Source organism: Crocodylus porosus, unplaced genomic scaffold (assembly GCF_001723895.1).
Source record: "Crocodylus porosus isolate Cpor-Errol unplaced genomic scaffold, CroPor_comp1, whole genome shotgun sequence".
NCBI classification, from domain to species: Eukaryota; Metazoa; Chordata; order Crocodylia; family Crocodylidae; genus Crocodylus; species Crocodylus porosus.
Genome location: NW_017728943.1, coordinates 77,267,154 through 77,281,599, shown reverse-complemented (window position 1 = coordinate 77,281,599; position 14,446 = coordinate 77,267,154). Strand labels below are relative to the sequence as shown.

At 45.8% G+C, this 14,446-nt stretch overlaps 1 protein-coding gene across 1 annotated transcript in view; it reads right to left on the bottom strand.

Annotated features, from left to right (window-relative positions):
• LRFN2 (leucine rich repeat and fibronectin type III domain containing 2) overlaps positions 1-14,446 on the bottom strand; it is a 245,607-nt gene that overhangs the window by 49,083 nt on the left and 182,078 nt on the right. Inside the window, exon 3 of the mRNA XM_019549612.1 lies at positions 11,864-13,256. Coding sequence (XP_019405157.1) covers positions 11,864-13,236 — 1,373 coding nt within the window. The 5' untranslated portion in view covers positions 13,237-13,256. The remainder of the gene's footprint in view (positions 1-11,863; positions 13,257-14,446) is intronic.

Below are 14,446 nucleotides of genomic sequence, written 5' to 3'. Positions count from 1 at the left end.
CCCACAGCATTCGTGCAGGTGAGCTAAGGAAGTATGGGCTGGATGAATGGACTGTAAGGTGAATAGAAAACTGGCTGGAGCATCCAGCTCAGAGAGTAGTAATCAATGGCTTGATGTCTAGTTGGCAGCTGGTATCAAGTGGAGTGCACCAGGGGTTGGTCCTGGGGCTGGTTTTGTCTTTATCAATGACCTGGAAGATGGCGTAGAGTGCACCCTCAGCAAGTTTGAAGATGATACCAAGCTGGGGGGAATAGTAGATATACTGGAGGGTAAGGGTAGGATTCAGAGTGGCTTAGAGAAATTGGAGGCTTGGGCTAAAATAAATCTCATGAGGTTCAGCAAGGAAAAATGCAAAGTCCTGCACTTGGGGCAGAACAATCTGATGCACCAGTGCAGGGTGGGAACTGACTACAGAAAAGGACCTGGGTGATACAGTGGACAATAAGCTGAATATAAGCCAGCATTGTGCTGCTGTTGCCAAGAAGGCTAATGGCATACTCGGCTGCATTGGTAGGTGTGTTGCCAGTAGGTCAAGGGAAGTGATTATTCCCTTCTATTCAGCACTGATGAGGCAACATCTAGAGTATTGTGTCCAGTTTTGGGCCCCCCACTTCAGAGCTGATGTGGACAAACTGGGGAGAGTCCAGCAGAGAGCAACAAAAATGGTTTGGGAGCTGAGGCGCATGACTTATGAGGAAAGACTGATGGAACTGGACTTATTTAGTTTAAAGAAGAAGAGACTGAGAGGGGATTTAATTACTTAAAGGGGGTTTTGAAAGAGGATGGAGCTAAACTATTCTCAGTGGTGGCAGATGGCAGAACAAGGAGCAACGGTCTCAAGTTGCAGTTAAGGGAAGTTTAGGTTAGATACTAGGGAGAATTTTATCACGAGGCGGGTAGTAAAGCACTGGAACAGATTACCCAGAGAAGTGGTGGAAGCTCCATCCTTGGAGGTTTTCAAAACCCAGCTAGACAAAGCGTTGGCTGGGATGATCTCATTGGGGATGGTCCTGCTTTAAGCCCCTGCTAGATGACCTCCTGAGGTCCCTTCCAACCCTAACTTTCTATGATTTTATGAAGTGATTAGTACTGTATTTTCATTTAGTTGTCTCCTAGCTTCTTCAACCATTCTTCCCTCTCCTTTCTTTTTTACCAGCAGTAGTTTTCTCTGATGTTTAAGGTGGCCAGGTGACTTATGAGGAGAATCCTTTGATCCAGGTAAGGACTAACGAATGAGGTGGGACTGCTGTTGGAGGGGGAAAAAGTCCCTACACATCCTCTATAGGTAATCAAAAATAGCTCAGTGGCTATGTTCTGCAGGAGGTCCAGGCATAGGAGTGGAACTCAGAAGTGGGCTGGAAGAGTGGAGGAATGTGGCCTTTAGGGGGGCAAAATCCCAGTCTGAAACCACCATGTATAAGAAGCATCTCTTGTGGCTTTGTGGGGAGATTCTAACCCTCTCTACCTCTATGGAAGTCTCCTATGCCAAGCTATTTGCTTAGGATTTAGGTAGAAGAGAAAACATAAGTGTAAGGGGTGAAGAAGGCGCCAGGCTTGAGGGAGCCCCGAGCTGACACAACCCGGCGCGGCTTGCGCGCCGCGGTTTATGGCGGGCAGCGGAAACTTACCTCCTGCAGAGACCCGGAAGCAGCAGGTGCCGGAGCGACCTGGACCAGCATAAGAAGAGCATCGGAGCAGCACAGTGGCATGGCGGATCTGGAAGCAGCAGGTACTGGAGCTGACGGTGGCGGGAGCACTATTCAGTGGATCCGAGCCATTTGGAGGTGCGGTTGGACCTTCTGGGGTAAGCAGGGCTCCCCAGCATGGCTCAAAACCCAGGGAAGCGGGCCCAGCAAGGCCGAAGAGGGCTAAATGCCGTGGGGAACAGCAGGGACCCTGTATGGGCCGGAGCTGTAGCAGATGGCAATGGGGTGGACACTGGGGACGAAGGAGTCACCGGTACATTTTTTCTTTTATCTTCGGGTGACACAGGTGAAGCAGCCCATCGCGGAGTAAACAGGGGGTGATTTCCCCATCCTTCGGCAGACAAGGTAGCACTGGGGCCGGCGGTTGAGATTTGAAGCTGGCGGTACACCCTAGGTGCCCTCAGCTGTGATTTTCTTTCCGTTGACTTCACTGTGCTTTATTCTGGTGCTATCCTGAAGCATCATAAGCGGATGACCGATCTGGTCGGACGGTCCTACCCGGTGGATCAGGTGAGGGTGTAGGGGTGGAGGAGCCCTCAGAACCCAGGGACCCCAGAGAAGAGGAGAGTCTCATTTCTGGACTGGTACAGCTCAACATCCAAGTCGTGGCAGGCGAGGCAGACACGTACATTCGTCCAAAACGGGGTGAGTCACTCTTTGTCTTCTCAGGAGCGGTCCCTAGTTGAGAGGTTGGGCTGGTGGTGGCCAAAGATGTACCTAGCCTCTCTCACAATAAGCATGATTAACTTATAGCCAACCCACTTTTGTTTGAGAAGTTATTTGCTATCACTAATTAAATAGAATCAGGCCTGCTCAGTTATTAGACGGAACAAGTCTTTGGACAAGAGGGTGTTTTTTGTTGCCTCAACCCAATGTTTGGAGGTGCTGGGCTGTTGAACTGCAATACCAAGTACCTGCCTACCTTAGATATTTCTAAAGTATGCATCACCATAGTATCTAAGTGCTTGTTATTAACAACCCATTGAATAAAAGAGTAGGTGTATTAATCCCACTGTGCTGTGGAAATTCTAACTCAGTTAATTACTTCCTGCCTAGTTAAATGTCTCTATAATTGCAATTGCTGAAGTTATTCTTTGCTCATAAAATGTCATTGCATTGTCTTTCTGGTGCAAAATTGCAGCTATGACCTACAGGAGAGATGGCTGGATGTCTGTGGTTGGTGTACTGAGCTCTGTTCAGCCAGCCTATAAAACTGTTTGCAAAGAAAGGAGCTGTGTAAATGTAAATCATTATTACACTGCTTAAATAATCAAATCCACTTTGCTATTGTTTAAACAGGATAGAGACATGGAGCCATTTATTTATATTTTAATGCTTAAACAGTCAGCTACATGAAATATATATATGGAAATAATAAGCTTTCCAAAATATATGAAATACATTTTTTCAGTGCCAAATTCATAAGTTAGAGGGAATGCGATGCGACAGTAATTCTTAATTTGTACAGTGTTTTTTATCATCCTTACTATGAAATACCACAAAGTAAAAATGGCATAAGCCTATCATAAATCTAAATGCTGTGTAGTGTTTCAGACATACATTTTATGTGGGTGCATCATTGCTTTAATCCCAAGTGCAATCAGCAGGCTAAATGTGGCCCAAGAAGCTCTATAGTATTAAACATAAATGTCCTCATCTGTTCTGGTATAATATTCAGTGTAGGGATGTGGCTGGGCTCCTGGGGCAAAGTGGAAGCATTGAGTTCCAATTCTGAATTGCAAATATGTGGCTGGTGGCAGCAGCTAGGTTTTTTCTTTCTACCCTGCCCCCCATCCCCCTCCACCAAGTCAAGACCCAGGGCATTTGCCCCTATCATCCTCTCCCCCCCTCCTGGTTACACCACTGATAATATTAATTTGGAGCTCAAGGGCCCCAGTAAGAATTAGGGACACTAACTGTGAGGGTGCTGTACAAACACAGGGGAAAGATAATCTCTGCTCTAAATTGTTTACTCTAATGCAGAAATTACATGTTGTACAATGTAATAATTTTTTATTGCTAGTATCATTGCAGGTCATAAAATGCTTCTGTCTTTATTGAGGAGAGAGGTCACTCTCATCAACATGGAGGACTTTATGCTGAACTCACTGGCATATTCAGTCAAACCTCCTTTTACAAAAAAAGGTCTTTTCTTTATTAAATTAGCACAATTTTTTTCAGTTTCTTACAGCAACCACTTCACATTCAAGAGCTAGATCATCAAGATAAAACAAAGAATCTCCTAAACAACATCTCATTCTAGCTTTGTCTGGTGAATGGCTGCCCAGATAGGAAGTAATTACAGCACTTCAAAAAGATGCCCAGGATCAGATGGGTATCAAGAGGGAGGGTGTTCCAGAACTGAGGAGCATCCATGGAGAATGACTTCCCACATGCTTTCACAAGCAGACTTGGCATACTGATGGTTCTTGTAGGAGGCTATTTTTGACTATCCATAGGGATCATGATGGGGCAAAAAACGAGAAGCTGGTCCCTCAGGGCCCTGGCAGATATTCAGTAAAGGTGCACCAGCAATATGACATGATGGGATCTGAAGCACAATCCCCATAATCGTGCTCTCTGTCATGCCACATGTGCAGGAGGTGTGATTTTTGCAATCATGTATCAGATCCCATCATGCTATATTGTTGGTGAAGGGGGAGCCCATGTTCCTGATCCAATGTGGCAGCTCATCACAACTCCCAGCTTTGAGGACCTTGACTCTGACAGACTCCTGAGGCTGGGAGCAGCAATCAGCTGATAGGTACTCTCCGCCTCTGGAGGGCATGGAAGTCAAAGGCTCCCATGTGCTCTGGAGGCTGGGACCCCAAGTCTGGCAATACGTTCCACTAACAGTGTAACAGGAACCAGCCAGAAAGTTATTACATATTTTTTTCTGTAATAACTTTGTGGTTTATTCCTTGTTTTATCACACCTTTAATTGCATTAAGGTGTGGCCAGGTAACTGCTTCAGATGTGATTAGGTGGTTAAGACCATCACTTCTGATTTGTCTAGGTAGTTCACCTGGATCCAATCCTCAACTGCTATGAAGGGCCCAGTCCAGTGTTAACACTTTGATAGCTACTCTCAAATGAGTACCTGTTTCTGGCAAGTTTTATCCTATGTAATACTCTAGTGGGCACCACCTCAGTATTTTAGGGTATTCTAGTACCTAAACTCTAGAGCACCAGCAAGTATAAGACTGGCTGCTAGGCATAGGTTATGTATATTAAAACATTTTAAAAAGAAGGAAGGAATTTTTATTGTTTGTTTCCCTTTTGAGCTGATGCTATTCCCTCCTTACCAGTTACAAATGTGTCTTTCTGTTTTCCTTTCTCTACATAACATTGTCTTGTGTCATAATTCACTTTGCTCAGCATAATTATTCAGAAGACAGCAGAATGCTTTCTGCTTTGGAGGGAAAGTGGAAGATTCCTGATGAGCCCAGGGACAAAAGAAAAGAAGAGTGGGTTGAAGAAAGCAATATGATTTCTAATCCACCCATCCCCACTACAACTATATCCCTGTGACTAGAGTAAAGCAAAAAGGGTCCCCCAAAAATTTACAGCATCCAGCTGTGCAGGGGAAATTCCCTCTCACAATTCCTGTGTACAGTGACTGCCGCCAACCACTTCACTCCTGTAGCACCAGCTGTCCAAGACAATGCAGGAACTGGCCTCGTGGCTCTACCAGTTACTATCCCCTCCCCGTTCAAAGCAATGTGTATCTTAGTGGCAAAATAGAAAGGTGAAAGAAGCATGCTACTGGAAGCAGAGGAGTAAAGAAGAAAAAGTAGAAGTAATGAGAAGCAGCCAGGGGCAGATAAAACTTAATTTTCTAAAATTTTTAGGGGCCCTGTGGGCTGAAAAGAATGGGCTGGTGGGCCACATCCAGCCCACGGGCCGCCTTTTGCCCACCCCTGTGAAAGTCTCTTTCAAATGCTAACTTCGGCAAGGTAGAACACTGTGGTGTGCTCAACCAAAGAGAGACTTTTGGTGATATGAGGGCACATTTACACATGAAATTAATGTGACACAATAAACTCCAGTGCAGTTTGTACTAGAGGTTATTGCTTCCAAGCACCATTCAGTGTGCTCCTGGGACCACAGCACATTGCACCAGGTCAGAGCAGGGTGCCCAGGGTGCAGCCTCTGCACTGAAACACCCTCATGCCCCAGTCAGACCTATCAGCATCTACACGTGGGTTGCTGCTCACTAAAGGATGCCACCATTGGATAGTGCTTGTGTTTACAAGTACTAAATTACAGCAGTTAATTAGTTTACTGCAGCCTAATAGGGCCACATGTGTAGACATTGAGACTTTACTGCACAGCTAATTAGGCAGCCCTACAGTAAATGTCTCAAGTAGATGCACCCAGTAAAGCTTATCTGCATAAATACATACGCACACACATATATACATAAAGGAAATTTGGCTCAGTAATGCAGAAATGATTCCAAGTTTCATCTCACATCAGGGAAAACATGCCAAAAGAAATGCCACTGTGTTATCACTGCAAATTGAGACTGACCAAGCTGTTGGTGCCTGTAAGTTCAAGCACTGTACAATATCCTTACAATAGGTATCAGTCCGTTCTCTCAACCTTGTCCTTATTTTTCCTAGGCAGTAGACTGTAATGCAAGATTGACCTAGACCTGTGATCACTGTCGCCATGCATCACAGGACCTGAACCTGCTTCCACTCAAATCAATAGGATATTTGCTGTTAACTTTGACAGGAGCACGATTAGGCCCCTAGACAGCAGTTATGGGTATGGGGAAGGGAACATTACTGGGCTACCACTTCCATTAATCCTAATAACACTGGCACTGGTGCATCCAGAGTTTAGATTCAGATTTCAATACCCTTTTGACTCCACACAGTCAGGAGTGTTGATGGGAAACATTTCTCATTATTTCCCAGGTCTTTTAATTTTCATGAGGTCACTGAAGCCTTGCAATCCCTTTCATATAGCCTGTGTCTTGCGCAGAATCCTCAAAGCTGGATGAAAGGCATAATGTGATCACTTCTGTATGCGATTGTACCTAGGATCAATAGTCCCTGCTGACAGTAGAAGGGTGGTGTTATTCACCCCTTTCTATTTTAAAATGAATTTAGTGTTCATGAAAAATGCTGAGTGCAGAAGACAGCAAATGCGTCTTCTATGCATTGAGCACTTACAACAGCAGGGAAAGTTTCCTCCTTGCTGAGCCCTGCAAATGTGCCTCAACCTTGACCTCTCTATATATCTCTGATGATTATACCGTACCTGTCACTGCAGTATCTAAGCACTGACAAAATACCAGCTAGCACATCTGCAGCACTTCAAATGAGCAAAGCACTGTACAAAACATCTATTTGTCTCAGTTTTTCCACTAAGCCTGTCACAGAGCCCTGAACTTGTTAAATAAGAACTAACTAACATTAGCTAATTAACTGTGGGAAATTGAGTCGCCCAGGAGATAGGTTGTCAAATTATGGGTCATGAAATGCACGTTTTTGCACCATATTCAAAGCTGTTGCCTCATATCTTGACTAGGCTCAAGACCTTAAATACTGTTGGGCTTTCTTTCAGCTACACCATTTGTCTTTCAACTACAGCAGAGGCTGGCAACCTTGTCAAGCTTTGGGCCAGAACAACATGACTTCAGTCCAGTGTGGGCTGAGGCATGAATGCAGCTTTCAACCAAAGGGGAACTACACTGGGGCCAAGCAGCCTAGAACTGCTGCACTGATTCTCACTCCCTCTCTACCTCCCCAGCTATAGCATACACACAGTTTCCAGTTGGTGGTAAGCTGCCCTGGGCCTGGCAGCTGGAAACGTCTGTGCCGCTCCTGCTTCTCTCTGCCCCACACCGTAGCTGTATTGTACTGCCACTTCTCCCCTGCTTCCCCTGGCTGCAGCATGGGTACAACTGGAAGATACCTAACCCCAGCTCAGTTCCCCACCAGCTGGAAACTGCATCTGTGCTACAGCTAAAAAACAGGTGGTGGAAAGAAGCAGCAGAGATGCAGGTCCATCTTTCAGCTGCCTGGTCCCAGGACAGGTCTTTGCTGTATGGCTTCAGCATAGGCATGGGCAATAACGAAGCCTTGTGGCTCCACGGCCCAGGTCCAGTGGATCCATGGGTTGAATCCAGCCTGTGGGCAGTGTGTTACCAACCCCTGAACTATACCAATCCACATGGTGGTGAATCCCAGATCTGCAGTACATTAGTCAAAGCAAGACAAGTAATTCCATCCAGAAACTGATGAAAATTAATATCTCACTTTAATATTTATTAATGCCTGCAGAAGATATGAAAGCAGACCCTGATTTCCTTGTGTTCATTCAGTATTTGAATTCAATGCATCTTCACATTTTTTTATTCTATGGCTTTGTTAGAATTCAAATGTTGCCACGTGTCTCTCAGTTGTTAGCAGCCACAAAAATCACATGTTAATTCTTCTGGTCCTCAAGTAGCTGAACCTGTAAACCAGTGGCGGGCAATTATTTTGGGTGGAGGGCCGCTTACCCAGTTTTGGCAGGCTGTCGAGGGCTGCTTGTGTAGCCCCACCCCTTGACAGGTGCCCCACCCCTTGACAGGTGCCCCACTCCCTGGTCACCATCTTGAGACCAATGTCCCAATGTTTTGGGATCAAAGTCTCAGGGCCAGCACCGGTGGGGCCCAGAGCGGGGCACAGGCTGGCAGGGGTCTGTGTAGCCGGGCTGCGCTGCACCAGCAGGGAGTGGGGAGCTGGCCCAGTTCCATAAAACCCCTGCCGGCTGGGACCCCGTGCTCTTGCCACCCTGCCCTGGGCCCCGCCGGCACTGGCCCCAGAACTCCTGTGCTCCCACTGGCTGCCTGCCCACTCACACCCAGTGCCCCCCAGTGCCATGGTACAGGTGGGGGGCAGCACACAGCCCCGACACCCTGCTCACCAGCAGGGAAGAAGCTGGTGCTGAGCGTGGGGAAAAGTGGCCCCACATGGCCAGCGCTCCCTGCTGCAGCCACTCACAGCCCATGCAGGGCAGTCTGGAACAAGCACAGGCAGCCTCTTGTGGGCCATATTTTGCCCACCCTTGATGTAAGCAGTTCCAACTCCAGCACAGTGGTTCTCAACCTTGACAGACTCAAGGCACCCATTGGAAAATACCAGCTCTTAGTTTTCACTCACAGTTTGACTACAGAAAAACAATAGAGCATTTCTTCTTGCCAAGAACTCCAGAAAGACCACAACAGGGCAGAATGGTTTTGACACCCTGAATTCCTTTTTATATCTCTGGGTTTATCTTGTGCCTCGTGTATGCACACCTAGGCTGCATCCAAACGGGCATGGGCATGTGGTATGTGGCACCGCAGACCCATCTGCAGCATCACACCACACATGCAGGCATGCCTTGCACTGCTGCCTTGAAGCACTGGGTTGTTTTTTTTTACCTTGGGAGATCCCAGGAACCAAAAAAAACCCACAGCAAAAAAAATCAGGGTGCCACATGGCAGCCGCATGTGCCACCCAAAACTGGAGCCTGGTCCACTACAGCCTGGTCCCTGGTCCACTGGGACAGGCTCTCAGCTGCAGAAGCCCCACAGCTGCAGCTCCCTAAGACCCTCTGGTAAGGATGCTGGAGCCAACAGAGTCGCTGGCTTTAGTCTCCCCTGCCTGACCTGGGGTAACCTGCTGTGTCGCAGAGCACATGAGGCATGGGCATTTCCTGGGGACAAGTAGCAGCAGCACAAGATGTTTGTCCCCAGGGAAACAAATGACCATGCTTGTCTGGACTTGGCCCTAGCAGTGCTAGCTTTGCATGGCACCCTGTGGCACCCTTGAAAGGATCTCCATGCACCCCAAGAGGCCATGGGCCCCTGATTAAGAATCACTGTTCTATGGATTTTTGTCAGAATTTAAATGTTGCCATCTGTCTCTCAGGCTGGAAACAGATGTCCCTAGGGTACATAGGACTGGGACCCTGAAGCCCCAAGAGCACCTGTCCAGATTCCCTCAGTTGCAAAGGCATGCCCTGAGAATCCTCTGGCAGGGCAGTCCCCAGGCATGTATTGCAGTGCTGTGCCCTGACTCAGCAGACACTCTGCAACCAGGGAAACCACAAGTTATCCCTCTAGCAAAGGAGTGCCCAAAGATTTCAACTTGCAGTGCAACTTTGCAAGCAAAGAAACCTGGGGTTGCCCTGTTTGCAGAGGTCTGCCCTGAGCATTGTCCCACAGCATTGGGCCCCAGTCACTGCTGGGATGGGTGGGTGAATGACATACAGGTCAATGGGAAATGTCTGTTTCATCCAGTGAAGCAGATCAGCTGTACTGAGACACACCCCATGATCTGCTTCATTTGGCAATGTCCACTTACAGTCTTTGTTGTGAAGAGCCAGATAAGTCACATGTTAACTTTTCTGGTCCCCAGTTAGCTGAACATACAAGCAGTTCTGACTCTAACAGTAGCATGTGTAAATTTTAAATTCAGTGTCTGTAAATACTGGTATTCACCACCTTGAAATGTAAAAAAAAAAAAATCAAGCATTGAGTGAAGAAATATCAGGCAGGTCTTACGTTACCTATCAGCAGGCAGGGAAGGATTCAACCTGGAAACAAAGTACCAAACACAAGCAGTCCAGGATTAGCTCTTGTGACTTACATCACATTCCCAATCCTCCTGGCATCTTTAAGCAATGAGGCACACCGGCACTTCATGGGATCAAATCCACATGTGCACACCATGAATAAAATATGCATTGTCTCTATTTTGATAAGGCAGGATCCATAATCACAGTCTAATATATTCCCAGTTGGACCATATTTTTGTTTCCTACAGGACCACACACTTGTAGAACCATTGAGAATGTATTAAATTAAAGATTTATATAGTCTGAAGATAGAGGTGGCAAGCTATGCAGTCTGAAATCAGCCAGAAGATAGGTCACTTAGGGACAAACTGACTTAGTCATGACATTTCAAAGACAACAACCTACTTGTCAGATGCCATTTGAAAGAAGTTAGTACTTGTGGCTGTATTTTGCCCTATGATTTTGTCTTCCATGAGTTACACTGAAGATAAACTTTAGTTCTGTGCTCAGTATCATTGTCTTTGTAGTTAGAAGGCAGGATTCATAGATTCATACATGGTAGGGGCTGGAAGGGACTGCTTGAGACCATCAGGTCCAGCCCCCCTTCACTTGAGCAGGAAAGACTGCCGGGGTCAAGAAGACCCCAGCAGGTGTTTTTTGAAGATATCCAAAGTAGGTGATTGTACCACTTCTGGGGGGAGGCTATTCTGGACCCTGGACACTCAAGTTGTTAAGAAGTTTTTCCTTATGTCTTTTCCTTAGGAAGCAGTGTTTTCTAAGGTTCACTAGTTTTCATCATTAGCATAAACACACTGCATCAATCATTCTTTCTAGGCAAAAGGAAAAAGCAGCAATCTACATTTTTTCCTGGTTTGGTAAGGAATTTCTTACTACTTTTACCACTGCACTTGCAGAAAGCTTCCTTTTCATGAGCTTTGCTGAGCCCTAGGTTAACTGCTGGAACACTACTGAACTTCAAAACTAGTGTACATCTGGACTAGCACAGTGTTTAATAAGGTCCTGTGTCTTCTTTCACTTACTCTGTTGTAAATCAGAAAAATCTCTAAGGATGTCAAGAACAGTTTTAACTGGTGCAAGTAAGAAGTGAATCATGCCATTAATGTGGATGAAAGGTGCCAGAGTAACATCAATGAACTTTGCAATCTTTCCTTAAACTATGGAGTGGGTAGATCACAGGTTATAGGCATAAAGCACAAACTTCTCCCTTCATGATTTCCTCCTATACCAACGTGTTTTGATTCTGAATAGGGATAGAGAGAGGAAGGGTAATTTTATCTCCTGCCTCCATTTGCCAAGTCTACCAGCAAAATCACTACATGCCATGGTGATTTTTCTAACATATCTATCCAGTAAAAAAGTCCAGTTACATAGCATAAGTATTAAACTGGTTAGTACTGTATAAATCATGAGAGAGATTGAGGGACAGGCAGGTAAACATAAACTCACTAAATATTAAGGCTTTTTTGTTACTACTAGTGTAGTTTGGATCAGCCCAATATCCATAAGTGAAAGACTGTATAACCCAGGCCTCCATCACCCCAGTATTCAAAGGACAAACTAGCAGTCGCATTTACCTGTAGATAAGAACTTCATCATCAGAGCAGTTATATTGCAGCTGATACATTTTAACCCTTGGGGCTGACTTGCTCACCGTCCACTTAACCAAAGCTGAGGTAGTTGTCACATCTGACACCAAAACAGTTCTTTCTGGTGGACCTTTAGTCTCTCCTCGATTTGACTTGCTGGAGCTGGTGATGTCAGAAAGCCTGGATTTGGGTGGGGCTGCTCGGCCAGTGCCGTTGCTAAGGTGGGGGAGCTGAACAATTGAGAGCTCGATGGTGGCAGTCGACTCTCCAGCAGCGTTGGCTGCGATGCATGTGAAAGTTCCATAATCCTTGGATGTGGTGATAAGGATATCCAAGGTGCCATTGTCATAGACAGCCGTCCTTGAGGAATTCCCAATGAGTCGGTCATCTGGAGCCACCCAGTGAATGACTGGGTTTGGGTCCCCAATGGCTTTACACTTTAATGTGGCTGTCTGCCCTTCTAACACCAGCAGCTTGTGAGTATGCTGGGTAATAAGAGGTGGCTCACAAACAAATTCCTCTTCCCGTACATACCAGAAGTATCTTCCCTTTAGACCTGGAGGAGAAGCACAAGTTTCCATATCATCATCTCTGTCTAGCCGCCTTAACCACAGCAGTTCGCAATTACAATGCAGCGGGTTTCCCCCAAAGCTGAGAGACAGAGGTGGAGAAAATGGGGTTGCTGCTAATGGAATTATTTGGGACCTGGCAAATATGGGATCAGGGGGAAGTTTCTGAAGTCTATTGGAGGTTAGATCCAATCTGGCCAATTTCTGAAGATCTGCAAATGTCCCTTCTGTAATATAATCTATCAGGTTATGGTCCAAACTAAGCTGGTGCAGGTTTACCATCTTTCTTATAGATTCCCAAGGGATGCTTCGGAGGTTATTGTAGGAAAGGTCCAAGTCCTCCAGTGTAAGCAAAAAATCCTCAAAAGCTTCATCTGAGATGCGGCTCAGCTGATTGTTGTTTAAAATCAAGTGCTGAAGGTTAATTAAGCCTCTCAAAATATCCTCTCCAATACTGGGCAGTCTATTACTGTCTAGGTGCAAAGATCGTAGGCTCTCTAGGTCAGCAAAGGCATAGGGCTGTATGTAACTGATGGTATTCCTGGACAAAGTGAGGTCAACAAGACCAGACATATTGGCAAAGTCCAGTCGGCTGATGTTAATAATGAAGTTGCCCCCAAGTCGAAGTTCAACAGTCCTCCGGTCTATGTCTAGTGGTACAAATAGGAGGCCTTTGGAGGGACAAAGAGTCCCCAATGACTCAGACAGGTTCTGACAGACACAATATTTGGGACAAGCATTGACCACGACAGCCATTCCAAACACCAGGATGCTGCAGAGCAATTTTTCCATGGTAAATCCCGCAGCGGTGCCTGCAAGAAATGAAAAGAGTTAGTAATACAGTCAGCAGATTTTTCAGTCACAATTTTAGCTAATATCTGCCTCCAAAGAAATAGTTCATTGTAACCTCCCAAAGTTATTGCTGAGTTTTCCACCCTTTGCAGCATGGGGTGTTAAAATGCAGCTCTTTGAAAGTAGCATCAAAATCTTCCTCCCACCCCTGTTCCCCCTGTCCCCTTCCACCATCCCATAATAAATTTGCTTTTATTTTGCTTTATTTTTCCAGATTAGAGGTTTGGTTTCAAATTCAATAGCAATAAGAATCATTAGGCCAGATGGCCATTCACACTGGTTTATGCCTGTAGTTCAGTGTTGATAACTGGCAGCTCTTCAGTTACATGGTAACTTAACAGACTTATAACCAAATGTTCAGCTGTGGGATAAGGACAAATCTTGTCACCGGATAATACTCTTACTTAATCAGTAGGAATTAGGCTGCAGTAGTGCCTCTTTCTGTGAGGGTTTAAGCTGCCTCATAATAATTACGTATTCCCGCATAATAATGTGGAATTAAACTTAGGGTCAAAAGTGCTGATTTAAAGGATAAAAATAGCCACATATTTACTCTTCAATCATATGGTAATTACCAAATAATTTTTCAGATAATCTGTTGGGAAGTCAAGTCAGCCTACCCATGGCAAAACCCACCATGGGCAGCTCACAGGGAGGAAGTTTAACCTTCACATGGAGTTTCTCTCCCTCCCATCCCATCAGAAGTTACTCACACGGGGAAAACAGCATTGATTCTCTTCACCTATGGGAAATCTACAAGGATCCATGGGAGGTCTGTGCTGGCTTTGGTGACAAACTTTTTAGTACTCTTAGTCCCCTGCACTGCAGTCCTTCTAGAAATGTCTTACTTTTCACAGTATTGTCCACTGGGCCTACAAGGCAGGTGATGTGTCTCATCCTTCACTTGCCTATTGTCAGTGTCTTGGGTAGTGGGTACCCACCCACATCCAAGGCCCACAGGACAGGACACCTGAGGAAGGAAATGGAAGCTGAATACCTCTTCCGTATATAAGAAAAAACTCTGTACTTAGAGTCCTCTTGACATGTAGGACTTTTTTTTCATATATTTCATAGACATTAGGGCTGGAAGGGACCTCGGGAGATCATCGAGTCCAGCCCCCTGCCCAAAGGGCAGGAAGTCAGCTGGGGT